Genomic DNA, 18,745 nt, shown 5'->3' with positions numbered 1-18,745 from the left:
AATTGAAAAAGCCTTTAGCAAAAATGTCTGAGTGCACAAACCAAGGGAATGTGGGTAGCCTCACTTACTGTGGCACAGAGCAGTTATACCACAATCTCTCCTGCTGCTGGACTCATTGTCAAAGCAGACCAGAACAGGCTGAAAAAGAGGCATTTTTGAAGTTTAGATACATTCAACTAAATGTCATAAATCCAAGAGGGCAAATCAGTTGAATTAAAGTTTGTTTCATCTATGTTATAGATCTTCTAATCCACAAGTACATTATTACATATGTACCACAGTTTACTTGCATCGAAGCGCGCGCGTACTACCGGTATTTGCACTGCAGTGCAAATACCAAAAACATTATTCCATACCTGCATGCAAATGAATAGAACAGCGCGTGATCCTTGTCTTTCAATGTGTGTCGCGTAAACTATTTAAAATGTGTTCGCTTGTGTTTTTAGTTCCTTTGTTTTCTCGATAAAATAAACAGGGGGAAACATATGTAATAATAACAGAACCCCATGGCGAGCGAGCAAGCTTGCCGTACCAGCGGTATTTGCACTCGTGTTTGCGTTGAATCCGGCTGTCCTTTCACTCGCTGCGCTCGTGAAAGCACGACCGCCGGATCCCCCGCAAACACTCGTGCAAATACCGCTGGTACGGCGCGCTTGCACTCTCTCGCCATGGGGTTCTGTCATATTATCATCACAAATTAGGATGATCACTGTCATTATTGTGTTTTGTAAATGTTACATGCGCCACTGTGCTTTGTGTTTATTATATTGATAGACGGTTGGAAAAATTGAAAGTGAAATTTCCTTGCAAGAGTTAGGACAGGGATGAAGCCAAGAGTCTACTTGCAGAAACTAAATTGTCAGCCAAGAGCCTACTCCTTCAATTTCACGTGAAAAATCCAGTAACTGCAAAACTTGGTACTGAACATAGATAGATATTCAGCAGTTCACCAACTTGGAATATATCTGTGATAGATACCCCCAGGAACTAGAAAGGTAACACTGATTGTGATTGTAATATAATAATTTTTGGGATCAAATCAACGAGTGCATATATGAAGCTAACTGGTCAAAATCGAGTGGTATACCGTTGCTGGGTGTGATTTATTGCTATTATATCATAACAGTATATTGAAATTCTGGGCGTGGAACATCATAAACGGATTTTCGCTCAAGCTGACAGCTCGCGCGTACGTCAGTCGTGGTATATCGCCAATATACCACGGTTCTTTTTGCGTCTTGACCAATCAGGTCGCTGTGTTTGCACCATCAATATACTGGTATCATAACAGTATATTGATGGCGCAAATACAGGAATATGATTGATCAAAACGCGAAAAGAACCTTAGTATATTCCCAATATGCCACGGCTGGCACATGGGTGAGCTCTCGGCAAGGGCAAAAATCTTTTTTTGATGTTTGCTAAGAATTTCAATATACTGTAATGATATATTAGCAATAAATCACACCCATCGATGGTATACCACTCGATTATGACCAGTTCACTTCATATATGTCATGAACTGGTCAAATCTCGTGGTATACCGTCACTGGATGTGCTTTATTGCTTAAATACTTATCAAATATAATTATAAATTTTTCACCTCATACAGTTTTACTGTCAGTCCTTAAAGAGAGACAACAAAATCAAGATTGCCAGTTTTGTCATCTGTGCATTGGATGAAGTGACTAGAGCTCTCTTAAACTTTTACCACTTCCACTGATACACTCACCTCCATGTCTCCCATCAACCTTCTTTTTCTTGCCAATATAACGTTTGGTACCAATGGGCTTTGGTTCTGTGTTTGATGCTGTTGATCCAACAAAAGAATTATTTTTTTGTATTAAAGATGTAGTAACAGAATTTCAATGTGATTTTGAGGGTTTTATCACTTTTGTAGCTTTTTAAATAAATTGTATGCCAAACATGTATTTTAAAAGATATTTGCAACAGCTATTATTTTGACAAATTGTATCTGATTGCTGGCCGTGTACTTGTGTAAATGTGTATGCAATGATGCAATAATGGAACAGTGAAGACATTTAGCATTTTCACATCGGCTAATTTCTAACTTTCATAGTTGATAGCCTATATATACCTATAACTGGAAATCAACTGGAAGGACTTTGCCAAAGTTAAGGACACTTACCATGTATTTCGATAAGACAATGTTATTGTTGTAGTGAAAACATTTTGCATTTTCATGTCAACTAATTGTAATTTGCATATTTAAAGGGCGTTAATAATTGGCATATAAAACCTGAATGACTTGACAAATGAAAATGAACTTGCTACATGAAATGTTAATTCTAGGATAATTCAGCTAATTACAGATTTGTGTACTTAACATAGTTTTCAATTGGAGCTATATATGATGAATATTTCTTGTGATGTTGATTATAACAGTTAAGAAGTTTCAAAATATTGAAATGATATCAGAGATAGGTTGGAATATACAGACAACTGTAACTTATTCTAAAACATATGAGCATTTTCAGTTCATATCTGGATTTTATTTTACACTTTCCTGAGTTCATGTTGTCAAATTGAGGTTAACGCTGGCTCAGAGTAGTAAGAGGAGAAAAAACAGCTGTTAAGACTGATAATTTCAAACATGCTGAAATATTGTTACATTGCCAACGAGAAAGTCTATGTGTATTCGTTCATAATGTGACTTCTCACTGCTGTTTGGAAGCGAACAACTGCTTTCACAAGATATGAAGCTAAGAAATTGTGATTTTGTTAACTTTTACATAATTACCACAGGACACCACGGTACATTAAATAAATGTTACATAACTTGTACTTGTGTAAGAGCAATTTTCAAGATGAGAAAAGGCGATTTTTGTAGCATTTTGACTGATAAATCCTGAGTTTAAAGGACTTACTACACGCAATACTGTCTCAGTTTTTGGAAATAATTTGTAAGTAATTTTAGGTACGTAGCTGCAACAGTCTGCTTGTGACTGGGCTGGGTTCATGTGATCCAATTTATAACACATAGTAGCACGGCAATGGTACGATTTGTTATCTGTGCTGGAGACAGTGCTGTCTGATGATACCTTTAATCCTTTGACCCAGTTTCAGCACTTCTTAAAGGCATCCAACAAATCATTATCTTGTGACCTTACTATCATGTGCTATCAATTAAACTGTCAAGCAAACACTGTAATTCTCAAGAACATGCAAATGAAAGTCTTTTCAGGTTGATATGTCATAGACATTAGTTTCTTGAAAGATTGAAGTGAATAATTAATGATATACACTGCATGAAAACGCAATAATACAGATAAATTCACACTAATAAGTTGACTGTATTATAGAATAATACACGTGAATATGCGAATATGCATAAACATGGATAGTGATGAATTCATTAGTTTAATGTATGATTCATTGCAGAAGAAGTTGATTCTGGCGGTGTGTTCAGCAGACTTAGAAAGTTTGTCGCTGGAGATTCAGGTAAATATCACTGCTTGAAAACCCAATAATACTTACTGTATTAGCATGGATTATTGCCTGTATTTTAGCTGAAGAGTGCATATACAGATGAATACAGTCAATAATCCATTGCTTGTATTCAGCAAGCGTGTATTCATGTGGATTCATGTGAATCTCCTTCAGTTCAGTTTGCTTTATCAAGAGTTACGAGTATATCTTCATTTGGCAAACTTTAATGGTTCATTTGATCAAACAAAGTTGTTTGTTTTTGTACTTTTCATTTACCTGTTGACATCAGTATGTTGGTGAATACTACGCTTGTAAAGAAAGGTCACAAGATAATGATTTGTTGGATGCCCTTAAGGAGGCATCATGGGCCAGTGGCTAGAGCAGTGGACTCACGATCAAAGGAATTGTGAGTTCGAGCCCCGGCATGGCTGTGGTGTTGTGTTCCTTGGGCAAGGCACTTTATTCCTCATTGCTTCTCCCCACCCAGGAGTGATGGGTACCTGGTAGGACAGTGGTTGTTATGTGTGCGTTTAGCTATGCTACGCTTATTGGCTGCACATGTGAGCTGTTGTCTGCTCCCCAGAGAGTTGAGTGGTATCATATTAGGTCCAGTGACCAGGGGTAATAATAATTGTAAAAAAAAATAATCTACTTGTGGATATGTGCGCTATATAAGAACCAAATATTATTATTATTATTAAAGTAAGTTGACTTATACCATTACAATGGAGGCAATTTAAGTAGATTATGTCGGTTGGCATGGACATAAAAGCATTGTATTGGAGTGGTGGTTTACAATACTACTTTGCTTAAATGAAATGCTCTTGCTTCATATTACTTTTAACTGCATCAAATCAAATATATTACAATTTTCATTCTCATGACAATAATAATTGAATTTGCAAATTTTCTTTGCATTGGCCCAATGCAAAGAAAATTTGCAAATTCAATTATTTGGGTCAGTCAGTCAGTCGAAAGTTATGTTACAGAAATGAAAATGATGCTTTTACCTTTCACACCCCTTTCTAATTTGCTTGCGTCTGTACCTGCAGCCTGCGGTAGACTTTTCTCTTTCTTCTCTCTGTCCAGCTCCTCTTGTATCTCATCCCTTTCCTGTTGAGCTATCTCTAACTGGTCTATCAGTTGTGCAACTTCTTTCTTTGTTTTGTCCAATTGATCTCTCAGTGTGTCACTTTCTAAAGCCTTACTTTCTGCATCCGACAGTTTTGCCTGCATCTTAGTCACTAACTCTTTGCTTTCACCAGCTTCTCTTTCTGCATCTGACAGTTTTACCTGCATCTTTGCTACTAAATTCCTGCTCTCAGCAAGTTCTGTTTCTGCTTTTGACGGTTGTGCCTGCATTTTTGTCATTGAATCACCGCTTTCTGCAAGTTTTGTTTCTAGATTATGTATTTTCTTTTTAAGAGATGTTATTTCAATGGCTTTCTCTGATGCTATTTTCTCAACCTTACCTAACTCTTCAAGTCTTTCCTGACACAATTTCTCTAACACTGACTTTCCTTCTTTCGTATGATCTAACCGAGTTTTAAAGACCCTAGCTTCTTGCTTAGCTTGTCCCGTTGCTTTTCCTCCTCATTTCTGTCCTCCATAGTTTTGTCTAACTTATGTTTCAGATGCTTTGCTTCCTTACAAACCATTTCTAATTCTTTTAATACTGCTTCATACTGCTTCTCCAAAGAATACTTTCCTTCTCCACCTTTATTAACCTGACTTTTCAGTATTTGAACCGGTGTTTTCCTATCCCTCTGTCTACCGGGCTGCTCTAAATCCAGAAAGCACAAATCACAAGAGCTACCGACTTTTTTGTGACTGATATCAAACAGCAATAAGCCTCTAACAAGTAAACTTCTGTGTGTAGTTGTTATTGCTGAAACTTTAGTGCCATGTATTTCTAATTGTGTTTCTAGGGCTGTTGAAGAAGTAAACGTTATGTTACTAAGTTAATAATGTGAAGAGTAAATATCAAAGTTCATGCCTTACAACTATGTCTGCACTTTTTCATCCTGTTCTATTTCTCTTCAATCTATACTCTTCATCTTCTACTCTTATTAAAAAGTCTTAACTACTGTAAATAGGCTTGATAGTTAATGGAAGGATAACAATATCCATGTAACAGCACTATTTAACAAGTATGTAGTACGTTGTACCTTCATTGTGTGATTATACAGAATGTCAAGCTACATTATCATAGCATTATGGATAATCTAATCAGACTAGTGTTTAGTTGTAACAGGATTCCCTCTTGTTTTTCTTTACAACTGAAATCATGTTTAGCAAAAGAAATGTACCTAGAGCATGAAAATCCCATGTTGAAATTTATGAGCCAAATACTTGGACATTTAGTATATTTCAGAGACCAGACAAAAACAAGAAACATTGTGAAAATGGACAATCATTTAAATTTTCTAGTAACCTAGCATGAAACAAATAACCCTCAGACAAACTATGATAAAAAAATCAAGGCAAGGCTACTTTAAAATCATCAAAATTTAGCTCCCTGTACTACAGCCTTGTTGTACGAGAAGTGGCCACCCAGGTCACTATATCATGATGTGGACAACTGCAATGTTCTTGTACTGCCAATAATCCCTTACTTGGTTAATAATTACAAGAAGTGAAAACATTTAGATATCACTTTACCTTCTGTTTTCAGTTCCCCATCTTCCCTGTCAGTGACGAGGAACGCCCTTATTCCCAACAAAGAAAGTATCTCCTGCTTAGCTAACAGGATAAGCCGGATCCTTTCTGTGATTTCCACTGGTGCTTGTATGACATCACAAGTGATGTGTTTGATGTCTGCCGAGTTACCAATATTTAGAATTTGTGGCAAGTACTGTGTTGTCACTCGCTGACTCTGCAGTAGTCGGTCGTGTTTGAAACGTACCAGTCTCCTGGCTGCAAAAATAGACAATGAAAAAATCAACCAGATTTGAATCAGCCAAATGAAATACATGTATGTACCCATATTAATATGAAAGCAAACAACTGCAATGTAGTGGTTCTGAAAGGGAAGGGGTGAGATGAAAAAAGCATTTGGTCGTTCAATCGATTCCAGCAGAAAGGGTAGTGCTTGATATTTAAGTGCCGACAGGATATTTTAATTGATGGGCCTCATGGAATAAATGGAAACAACTGCACTGCAGTGGTTCTGAGAAGGAATGGAGTGAAATGAAAAACGCATTTGTTGACAAAATGATTTACATGACAGCGCTTTAGAACATTACCTCGCAATGGATTTTAGCGCCATATAAATGCTTTTGATTGATTTGATTTTTCATTGTATAAAGTGAATGTGAAGCGTTTGGTAGTGTGGCATCTACTGAATCCTACAGTGGAGTATTTTCTTATCTTTAAATGTAGAATTACAAAGCCCTAAAACTAGCAGTGGTAGCTATGTGCGAGCTCCAAATACCAACGGAATGTTTTCAGTTTCTATAGTGAAATTTTCTTTCATTCAAAAATCAGTGCAGTTGATCTTATACTTCATAAGGTACATAGAGATAAATATGTGTGAGGAAAGGTTACCTTCTAGAAGGCTGCAATCGATGATAATGGCAAAAACAGTAGCATGGTGGTGTAAATTACATTACCTAGTGGAATCTTTTCTTCAGTGTCAGCGTTTCCTTTGTTGAAGGGCAGAGATTGTTGTTTCACCTGAAGAGAAGCAGATTTCAATAAATATAACTGCACTCTTCAACTATGATCTGTTTTGTTTTGTTTTTTCTGGTGCCAATATTAAAACCAAGTATGCACTGTTCAATAAGATAACTTTAGCATTTGGTCAGATATTTGTAGGCAAGTTTGTTGCCTGCATACAACAGGATTGGAACTAATTTGGGAAAATTGGATCTTAATATTTTTCAAATTTATCAAAAATGTTAAGTGCTCTATAGCTGAATGTTACAATATTACAAATTACTCATAGAAAGAATTGTATAATTTAAAAAGAAAAGCAGATGAGCTTACAATTGCAGATTACACAGACATTCACCATCCATTATTCCAAATTAGTTCCAATCGTATTATACTAACATAATTTTCATCGCTTAAATATATTTCTCTATTTTATTGTGTTACCCGGTAATGAATACTTTACCATTAGACTTGACTGAGGTTGGTTTACAAATCTGTATCCATTTTCATCATCACCATGTCTCAAGGAGTCAGATATGCTTCTATCTCCTGTTGTACAAAGAAAATACTTAGAGTCAGGTGATTGTGTCAAAAATGGTCGATCATATTTTTAACATGCTAAATTAATACCCCAATAAAGATTAGTAGATTAGCAGAGTGGCTGAACTTTCTGCTTATCTGTATATAACTTAGACAAATGTGCAGAAACTCACGTTTAATGAAGAAGGCGTCAAGTTCATCAAACTTCTTCTCTTCATATGTGACTTGTAGTTCTATGAATAAGTTAGCCTTTGCAGCCAACTCTCTCATTTCTTCTGTTATCAACCATGGTTCGCATAACTCAGCAAATCTCCCAGTCTGAACACTGGACTTGAATCTGTAAAGACCTAAAATACTGAGAAAATTAAGTAACATTCTAAGAGAACCGTCTGTGATCTTTGTCACCTGATTCACTCCAACATTTGCATCTCGGCAGAGTCTCCTCAGCTCCTCAATCCCATCTTCTATTATTTGATCAGCTTTTCTCTTCAAGGTTTGTTTGCACCTCAGAAGACTTTCAGTTACTTTCTGAATCTCCTGTGTCAGTGCATCCAGTGTAGTCTGATCATCTGGTCGTTGCCTTGACACCATTTCCCGTTGTTCTCTTAGCTCTTTCAAGCGCTGTTTCCACGGTTGTGTGTCCAGTTCAATGGTGACATCAAGGTCTATTTGAAACAAAGATATCACTGATTGAGTCAGAATAATAAGGAATACTCTGATTAGTACTATCTGAATAAAATGAATTGCAGATTGTCTTCTGATTGATTCGATAGTATGGTTCTGTGTTTTCAAGTCTGTTTATATGTTTATATTGTTCAATCTGTTTGTGTTCATTTTAACTGGGCAATGTAATGAATCTTGCGAATGAATAGGGAAACAAACTAACTCAGATTAAAACTGCATGGCCAGTCACTTAAAATGTTGAATATCTATTCACGTATACTCTTTAAGTTTGATAAATGTGCCAAGGGATATTGCATGAAATTTAATTGCAAATGGTTGTTTTGAGCTGAACATAAGCAGATTATAAAATGTAGTTTTCACAACAGGTATTCTGGAAAAACGATTAACAATAATAAGTCATAACATCATTTTCAATAATAGCAGTGTTCATAATAACATGACAAGTGCCCTTGCTCGTGATGTTAAAATAACCAGTCAGTTATCAATATTGCTGTGTTGCAACTGTGCTACAGCTATGGCAGTGCATTAACAAAGAGGACATATGGTATTTGCATTTTGACATCGTTAATAATTAATTATCAAATATGAAAAGTTCCTCACTCATAAATTCTTTAAGAACAGTTACCTTCACTCGGTTCCATCTTTTCTGTGAACAAAGCAGTAAATCTACCATAGCTCTCCTCAACCTCTTTACACTCTAAGTATGCTTTTTTGAGGTCATTCGCCCATTTCAGTGCTATTTCAGTGTCTTCTATTGCTGCCATCACTTTGTCATGCCACTCTTGTTCACTTCTCACCAGGAAGAAGTCTTTGTAAAATTTCAGGTATTTGGCGATGAAAGACCCTAATTGAGAGTCTCTGTCAGCGTACGTCGGTAATCCAGCTGCGATTGCCTCTAGCCCATAGAAGCCAAAGTCTGAACGGCGTGAACCAATGACACAGAGGTGAGATTGTTTAAGACAGGTTAACAGTTCTTTTATGGTAGCTGTCGGCTTAAGGTTAGCTAATTTAAAGTCACAGTGAGTTGACTTGTTCAGATCATTTTCAGTAACCATAATGGACTCTTTTGGAACGTGAAGAATATTCCATTTAATGGAATGACCACACACTTTTTTCTGAGCTACTGCAACCTCACCAAGTACGGATGCAATCTTGTCGTAGTCACTCATAATATCTGCATGGCTGTCAACATCTCCATACGACAATATGACATGCTGTTGAATATTTTTCTGAAGTTCGATAGTTTGTTTCTGGAAACAGTCATCAACTTTTGGAAGAAGTTCAATGTGTGGGATTGTCCTGTTAATTGCCCTGTATGCATTCTCAAAGTAAGCATGCATGCTTGGACCAATGGACACCATGGCGTCGGCTTCCCTGGCAATGTCGAGCATGTCTCGTTCTAGTTTACTTTGTTGTTCACTTGTCATGTTGGCATGGTGATCAGGATGAATTGCGTTGATCTGGTACAGCTTAGCTTGGGGAAATAGACTCTGGCGGACATTAGCAGCAGCTTTAGCCGTCATTGGAGCATAACCAATCACATATTGGATGTTCCGTAGATCTTTTAGTTGGGGATAGTAACCACCTGGGTAAGACAGCCAATGGATATTTATAGGATCATCCTCAGGATCAAGGTGTTCAGCTCTTCTAGCAGGGACCAAGGTAATGCCAGCCTTCTCCGCATCCTTCTTCTGAGTTTCACTTATAGCGACATCAAGTACGGTGGCATAGAGCTTACCGCCTTTGCCCGTTTTTCTGGCTAAAATTTGCATTAGATTTCTGTGAAATTCTGCAAAACCATATCTCGTAATGTCCCATTTGTCACATATGACCAGTACTCCTAGCACATCTGCCTGTAAAAGGGAAACGGCACCTTTTAAATAAGTAGAAACCAATAAAGAAATTGGGCGAAATGCGAGTGTTTTATTTCTCGTTAACTCATTTTGGCACGGATTTGGGGCCTTCAAAATAGGCGGAAGCGATATAATGACCCAGAGAAGGATTGTCGGGTAATGAGTGGAAGTTCACGGCCAAATTTAATTCAACATTACATGAAGCCACACGTCAAGTATTTCAAAAGGAACACGAAAGTAATGAAATCCCAATGGCTTGAGGTAGAGACACAACTGCATTGCCTCGTTCAAATGTCCGTTCAACGAATTACTGTAAATTGAGCGATTACAGATGATTTTTATTTTACTTTTCTGTAAAAAAACAGTCATCAGCCCACACACAGATTTATTAGAATGAAAGTAGCTACGGGAATAAAAGTAACATAATTACTATCAGCGTCGTTTTCTGGATGTTTGCTGATAACACGTAATTCAGCCATGAAAATTGGAAAAGGTCATTCTTTTGAAGTGTCAATATTGTTCATTCCAGGACCTTTGGATGCGAAGGGTTAATCAATAAAATCAGATGAAAATTTTGGGCTGTTACATTTATAATCGATGAATTAGTTGGGGGTCACTTTTTAGAAATGTAATTGGAGGGGGTCGCTTTTTAATTTTCACTTGTAGCTAAAGTTCCACCGGACTCGCCCCCCACCCCACCCCCACCCCGCCCAGTAAAAATGAATGCTCCCGTACTATGTTCACATTTGGAATGCGTGAATACGGAAGATTTTTCCGAAAATCGCAGTTTCTGAAACTTTTTTTACACCAAAACAGTGGGTTTGGAATTAATCAAATAATCGCGATTTCAGAATTACCAGCGAAAAAATATTATTTGAAGGGCACCTTTTTTTCAAAGCGACGTGAAAAATTATGCAACTTATAAAGAAGTGACAATACTTTTATTAGATCGTGTGCAAAAGGTACGCTTTGCCTGCAGAGGAAGTCCATCAAATGTTTAAATCAACTGTCGACCAGATTTTTTACTTCCGGTCAACAAAACGGAAAGGAATTATATTGTTTTTATAATTATGTGATGATAAGAAAATAGTTTCCTGTTCAAATGCCCAATGTTGTCAGAAACAGTATCAACCACTCATTTATTCGAAATTTATCTCTCTCTCTCTCTCTCTCTCTCTCTCTCTCTCTCTCTCTCGCTGATAGTGCTACCATTAAAGAATTTACTAGTGTTTGGGAGAAAATAACTCTGGTATTTTCTTTGGCCTCAATTATCGGTAGGTCAGCTTGATTGTAGTTAAAATTCCGGTACATAGACATGCTTCTTTCCAATCTTGGCAACGTACAGCAAAGATATCAAAGATCGACATGTGTGAGGTGATAAGAATTTGTTTTCGTTACAATGGAGGTGACGTATGAATCAGAATATAATCTAGAGCTATAACTTTTAGGGATATTTGAACAGTCTTATAAAATCTTGTTTCCTAAATATAATTATCATTGACTTGATCATTGCGTAACCCTTCACGATACTTTGTCGTAGGTATAGTTCAGACTATAACTTAAGAAGTATTATTTTGACCTCGACACCAAAAGAGAATTATTTTGATTGAATCTTTTTCAGTCTTACAGTTCTCAATATGGTGCTGACTTACTGACCATGTTCCGTCAAACCTGTTCGACAGGTCATATGTCATGACACTCATAAATTAACCGAGGTTCCACCTGGTTCTCTGTCGAAATAAAGGATTCATACCCGCATCATATAAAATATTTGTGTTGCAGCTACAGTTTGACCCAGAAAATCCTTACTATTTTAGCCAGTTGTCTCACTTCTTGCCTAGATCGTTTTGCTTCAAAAAGACATGAGCAGTAATCGAATTAATCGTTTAAACCTTGGCAACACAAGAGAGTTCGTAAGCAGACACGTAGCTACTCCTTTCTAAGTATGACTACATTCTTGTTCCAATCTTGATGAAGTTATTGTTCAAGAATCATTTTCAGAAGTACAAAATATCGACCGTAAACAAAACACTGAACAACAGAGACCGCTAAACACTTGAACGATAGATCATTACTTATCGACATGTTTTCATGCTGACGTCATACTTCATGCCCCTGGCCAACAATAGGCTGTTTGCCATACTGCTCGATTACTTGGGTCATATATCTGACAAGCTGCACCTTCTCGCATGCTACAATTTTGAGATATTTTGAGTAAACTATATATTTGCCAAGGTATTTTGGGGTCTGGTTGTGATGTATGTGGTCCAGCGATACAAATCGATTGTCACTGTTTCTTGTTTGGCAGAGGTGCCTGTACGTGTATCAGCGTCGGTCTGAGGTTTTACTATGCTGCCAACGCAAAAATCATACGTGTATAAACATGTCTATCGCGCATTCTATTTTCACAAATACTTCTGTTTATGATATGAGTTTTTAATACTAGTTATAAATCAGGTCTGCAACAGAGGATGTCGTCCTCTCAGAACGTCGTGCTTATACATCTGAATTTAAGTTTAAAGGCGCCCTTCTCAATCCCTGGTTCTCGCATTAGCGAATGTGTCAACAGCCCATTAACCGTTTGTCATTCTTTGTTTTCCATTGAATATTTTATCAAGTAAATAATATTTATATTAGATAAATCTGATAATTGAGTGGGGGCTTTAATTTTTCTCAGTGGTAAATATAATAAATAAGTGGACCAAACAGGTCCTGCTGTTAATAACTGTTTCCCTTGAGTTTATGATTTACACTATTGTCTCGGGTTAGAAAATTTATGTCATGCTTTATCGGGTTTTGCAGATATGTAGTAACTTGCTTAGTATGCTAACCATCATAAATGCTAACACCTGGAAGGAATGGAAACCATTGACTTTCATGAAACATATTTTCGGTCAGACATTGATACTATCGTTCACAACGCTAACTAGTATAATCACCTTTTTAAATATAGTTATGTATATCATGCTTCAGCCACCTGCAAGTCGTCAATGTCTGGTTTTTGGTCTTATGCCTGATTTTGTCATAATTGCTCTCTGTTTGTTTTATGCACTTATATCGGCGCTAATGGTCAAGCATGTTGTTGAATTAATTAAAAACCTAAATGATGTACTTAGCGAACACTATAGTAACAGAATTAATCGTTCTTGTTGTACTTCCTGTTTCGTAGTGATATAGTTATCTGTACATAATATAAGTATGCTTTTAGTCTACTCAACTATTTACTTCATGGACCATCTGACCTAATATGAAGCAAGAAAAAAACCCCCAAAAAAATTTAGAGATCATTTTAAACTCACTCACTGATCTAATGGTATTCGTAAATTTTAATAATTTCAAATTAAGGATATGACTGTGGAAATGTTGAAAGTTTTAGATGATGGCGACATCTTAAGTGGAAGGAAATCGACGTGTTATATTGGCAGTTCACAAGTCTTACTCAAAATATCTGTCCAGTTTTACATTCAAATGACTGATATGTCATTAAATGTTACGTTAACCACTTTGTTGAAGCAGAAGACTGAGAAGACAACTGTTTGTACGAACAAAAATGGCGGCCTGCTTTATCTCGAACACATCTAGAACATTGACAGGCCACTGCCAGCACCATAGAAATCAGTGCTCACCTTCTCTTCGTCTTTTTCAGGTCCCATACTTGAACTTTAGTGACAAGAAACACGGAGAGAAGCGATATAACAGAGGCAATATTGTAGTTGAAGGAAATAATTGGTCAGTCAGTGAACGGTAGATAGTCCCCAGCCTAGTGTTTGCAATATCAGTACAGGTACACAGTAAAGTATTTCCGTCTGCATAGTTCATCAAAGTAGTGCGATGCAAGGGTAAAGTCCAAGCAGGCTCTGTTGTAGGGCCACCTACACAGGGCATTCCATAAATACATGTTACCGGGCATTTCATGTTACTCCCTGTTGCAGTTGTGTATCCCGGACATTGAGGTCGAAATAGTCACAGTGTGGATTTTATTTTGCGATGGCACTAAACAATTGACTCTATTGACAGACTATCATAAGTTCACATTGATTTTGTCACTATACATTGAACTGAACTCTGAGAAACTGATTTGGAAACTACTGTCAGCCGTTATGAAAACCGCAATATCACGATATCACCATATCGAATTAGAGACCATAACAAAGATCCCTTGAAGTAGGAGGGTATTATAGTAATTTCCCTTCAAAAATCAATATCATACATTCCGTCCGTTGATAATCAAAATACCACGATTTTCACACGCTGCTTATATAACACTGAAACTTACTTTCTGTAGCACAACTGGCAAAGTATATACGGTTTGCCCCCAAAATAATGATGTATTTCATTTTAGGTAGTGCATTTTGTTTCCGGTGGCAAGAAATCCAGACAACCAACAGGAAGGAAAGCATACTATACTCAATAAGATATAAAACATTTTTAAGCCTCGTTATAGAGAAATGAAAATCTGGTGAAAACAAACAAGCTTATACAAATGGTCAAGGTATTTATATCGAAACGTAGCTTACAACTGCCTTTAAAGGTTTCATCTTGACTCTTTCCGAGTCCCTGAGAATAAGAAAAATTACAACAGAATAAATTCAAGGACAAATTTCGTCAGACTGTCACGCTAAGTGGTAGGCTGTCGTGAAGATCATGAAGTGAACTCGAGAAAAACCCGAGAAAAAACCAGACGACTGGGGCCAGCCTTGGGTTCCCCGAAATATTAGTGATTGGAGCCGAAATATCCCAGAAGCCAACGTGTATACTGCACCAAATGTCAATGTACCTTTGAACAAAGTTCTTTTATTGGAATCATACATGCAATGGCTATAGATAATTGTGAACTCTACACTTTGACATTTCAACCTTAGCGATTTGTGTTCTTGATTTAGTTCATTCTATACCTACGGATTATTTGTTTTGCCTTGTGCCAATCTGTACGATAGAAGGTTGACCTTTACCTGGCTAAAGACTCAGTCCTGGTTATCCAATATTTACGTTGTCATAGAAGAATCAGTGACGGTGTTGAGTCCAGTTTTCATTGCAGGTCACACTAAAATTCTATAACATAATACTGTAATTTAGATTGCCATTCTTCGGAGACACCAAGAATGTCAGTTTGTAGAAGGATTTTTGTTCGTCTTTCTTTGTCATGTTTTCAACGGCTTGCCCTTGTCATACAAATAAAACAACTCTACTACCACTTTGAAGTTGACGTCCGGAGTTGACGCATCAATAACTGTCATGGTAATATTGCCATTTCCTTAGAGGCTTTAAACCTCCGCGCATTGTACCACATTTTGACGGAACAACAAAAAGGATAGCGGGATGGATTGCAGGCATTTATATCACAAAGTTACAGCAACTTTAGTCTGATACAACTGTTTACTAAGGTGGGTGTGGCCGTGACAGTCCAAAGTGGCCATATAACCATGAGGTGGAGAGAGGTGTTAAGAGTTGGGAGATGGCTGCTAGGGGCCTGTGACAACCAGGATGTGACATTTTTATCGTACCGATAGGACATTGGCCGGCAGCAAACTTTTGATATTCACATGTTACCACGCATTCGGTTAACCCCTCCGATCAAAATATTTTGAGACAATCCGTAGTCCACATCTATAGGTTGAGATGGGTTACTGAGAAATATGTCCTCTCTCTTTCTCATAATATCATGACAACATAAGCTATTTCCTATAGTTTCAGAAAGCTCACCTTAGGCATTAAAATATTTCCTCGGATAGTCAAGGGAAAGAGGAAGAAGGTAAATGGACAATATTCAGTGAGAACTTCCAAAGGTCTGGATAGTTTAGGTATTAAATTATCGGATGTATTGCTGTTAGTAAATTTAGCATCTGAATAAGAAATAATGTTGAGTTATAGATCGTTCAGTATAAAAACTCATAGAATTCACAGAAATGAAGGCAGAATTCACATATTATTTCTGTTATCTTTACCGCCTTTCAAAGTGCTTTGAGGAAAATATTCAGGAGAATACAGAAACTTATAGTGAATGCTTTTCTCAAACAACGTTGATCTGAAATTTTGCAGGTTTGAGTGAAAACTTAGTTTGATAATTATATATTCGCATGATTCTATTGTCAACATTGTGTTTTAATTCAATATTTTGCATAAAAAAATAATTATTACTTACAGACGTGGGACAGGTACTCCTACAGGCCACACAGGCCATCAGGGAGATAAATCCTCTTAAGGCTATCAAGAATAAGCAGCATGTATTTGCAGCAATATTTATTCATTATTTTTGAATTGTTTTTCGGGGCATGTTTAGCAAATCTCATCAAGACGTATTTCTTGCTCTGTAAATAATAGTGAAAATACATTTCTACCTTTTCCATAATCTCTTGCATCGTCACATATATATATATATATATATATATATATATATATATATATATATATATATATATATATATATATATATATATATATATATATATATTTAACGATTTGAACTAATTTAGGATTATTGGATCTTCATATTTTCCAAATTTCTGAAAATTTAAAGTTGCCTTATAACTGAATGTTGAAATATTACAAATTACACATAAAAACAAATGTATAATTAAAAAAGAAAAGCATTTGAGCATACATTTGCAGGTTAAACGACCTTGCTTCATCATCAAATTATCAAAAATTATTTCCAATCGTGTTATATTTTTATTTTCTTCCTAACCTCAAATAGATTGTGGTAAGATTTTGGAAATCCTTTCTAAATTTGTTGTCATCAAGGCGGATAGACATTGAGTATGATATGGCTGTCTGCATGGCAGGTCGAACTGGTTGCCTAGTAATATACTACAATAATAACATTGGGTTTATTTTATTCGGTATGACAGGCACTATATGGGGCCTTTCGTAGTGAGGAGGTGATTATTTTAATCGTAGCGATTGAGGTGTTAGCTTGCTGTAACTTCACGATCGAGACAAACGGTGTATCTACATCGTCAAGTTGCACTACCTTTTAGCAAATGTGTAGTTTTTCTCCTCCTAGGAATAGCAACAAGTCGTTTTAAACTCTTGACTACAGTCCTTTTATCCGTCATGTCACGCAAACATGAAGCCGTCGAGGGGTAATTTTTAGAATGTTTGTCAGAACTCGATGAATAGGGACATAAGTTACTTTATGGTTAATGCCACCTTGTGTAGCACAGAACGTTGACATTCTAGTAACCTTAAATTTTAAAATTTCTTTTTAAATATTTTACCATTTCAAAGAGGTATATGTTACATTTGAGCAAAAGTGAAAATAGTTCAGAATTTGAAGGCGAGAGTTTCCGAGATATGTCAGCCATTCAAAGGAAATCCCTAACTCGCTGTTCGTCTTGCCTGGTCATATTTTTGGTAGGCAGGTCCGTGTGATTTTTTTTTGCGTAACTGAATTTTAAGTGTATCAAAGTAATCACAGGTTTGCCAACAACAAATAGTTTGCATAGTTCAACCACGTTCACTCTATGAGACCCGATTAAAGTGGTGTAAATCTAAGCATTCAAAAGGTCGGTTGTAAAGAGCACAAATGAAGCAAAACCAGAAGTGAGAGTGAACTAATACTTTTAGACTGGTGAAATACGTTATACATTCGTCATCACGAGGAATTTGTATTGGATACCTTCGCTTTTTGAACTACGAGTATTATCTGCTGTGACCTATGTCTACATTAGTCATTTTCAAACTTGATCATTGATAGCTATTTTCACCAAGTATCATAATGTATGGTCTTGTTGCAACGAAAAATATTTTGAAATAGTTTTTAAAATGATGTTCAGTATTTTATAGTGTACTAGGGAGTCTTTAAAATAGAACAACAACGGTATTTTTTGTTGAATATGTAAAAGTGCTAGTCTCGTCAAAATTAGTAATTTAAAGTGAAATGTTTTTGTAAGAATGTTCTCTGACACCTCTCATTCAATGTTATTTTGTTTTATGCACGTTATCTGCTTAAGTTACATCGCTTAAGCTTAAGTCTTTATTGTTAAATATTTATTGGAATATACATGACATATCTGCAGACTGAATGAAAGATATTCTTGGAAAAAATGCTCACTGTTCTGAAAAAAAATATTGTAAAAGTTAATTGTTATTCACATGTGCGAACTAAATTACGTAGTTCTTATTTGTGTATTGTTATGTCGAGACTAAGGAGGGTGGCATGCAATTTAGAAGTACGAATCTTTCAGCTTGCAATCTATTCCTCGGTCACAAAATTATCGGGGTTGTACTAAGGTACACAGACCATGGTTCTGGTGATTTATCTGAGGTCAAAGCCCGGGGTCAAAGATCTGACGCGTGAGTGTTTGAACAAATGTCTAGGTTCCCGAGGTAAATAGAGCTCATTGATCCTCAGCTCAGCAGTTTTAGTGCGGGTGAATTATTATGCAGGATATCACGAGGAGTAGTTCGCATATCCGCTGTACGTCATGTCCTTGCTTTTTTCAACAAATAACTTACATAGGTATACACAATAAGATAGCACCCGAACTTTGTTCACAAGTGTTTGTCTCCTGTATGAAGCCATGTTTTCATTGTGAAATGCTCTGTTTCTTAGCTTGTTGGGC

General features: G+C 36.6%; 1 protein-coding gene across 1 annotated transcript; it reads right to left on the bottom strand.

Annotated features, from left to right (window-relative positions):
* Window positions 1-4,527: 4,527 nt before the first annotated feature.
* On the bottom strand, window positions 4,528-10,177 carry LOC139125320 (uncharacterized). The gene is made up of 6 exons (XM_070691419.1): window positions 8,954-10,177; window positions 7,818-8,309; window positions 7,568-7,653; window positions 7,062-7,125; window positions 6,112-6,366; window positions 4,528-5,380 (listed from the first exon to the last, which is right to left on the bottom strand). The coding sequence occupies exons 1-6, from the start codon at window positions 10,098-10,100 to the stop codon at window positions 4,986-4,988; spliced, it is 2,439 nt and encodes an 812-aa protein (XP_070547520.1). The 5' UTR covers window positions 10,101-10,177; the 3' UTR covers window positions 4,528-4,985.
* Window positions 10,178-18,745: the final 8,568 nt, after the last annotated feature.

This window comes from Ptychodera flava (assembly GCF_041260155.1).
Source record: "Ptychodera flava strain L36383 chromosome 3 unlocalized genomic scaffold, AS_Pfla_20210202 Scaffold_25__1_contigs__length_14229661_pilon, whole genome shotgun sequence".
NCBI classification, from domain to species: Eukaryota; Metazoa; Hemichordata; class Enteropneusta; family Ptychoderidae; genus Ptychodera; species Ptychodera flava.
This window is presented reverse-complemented; position numbering and strand designations above follow the sequence as displayed.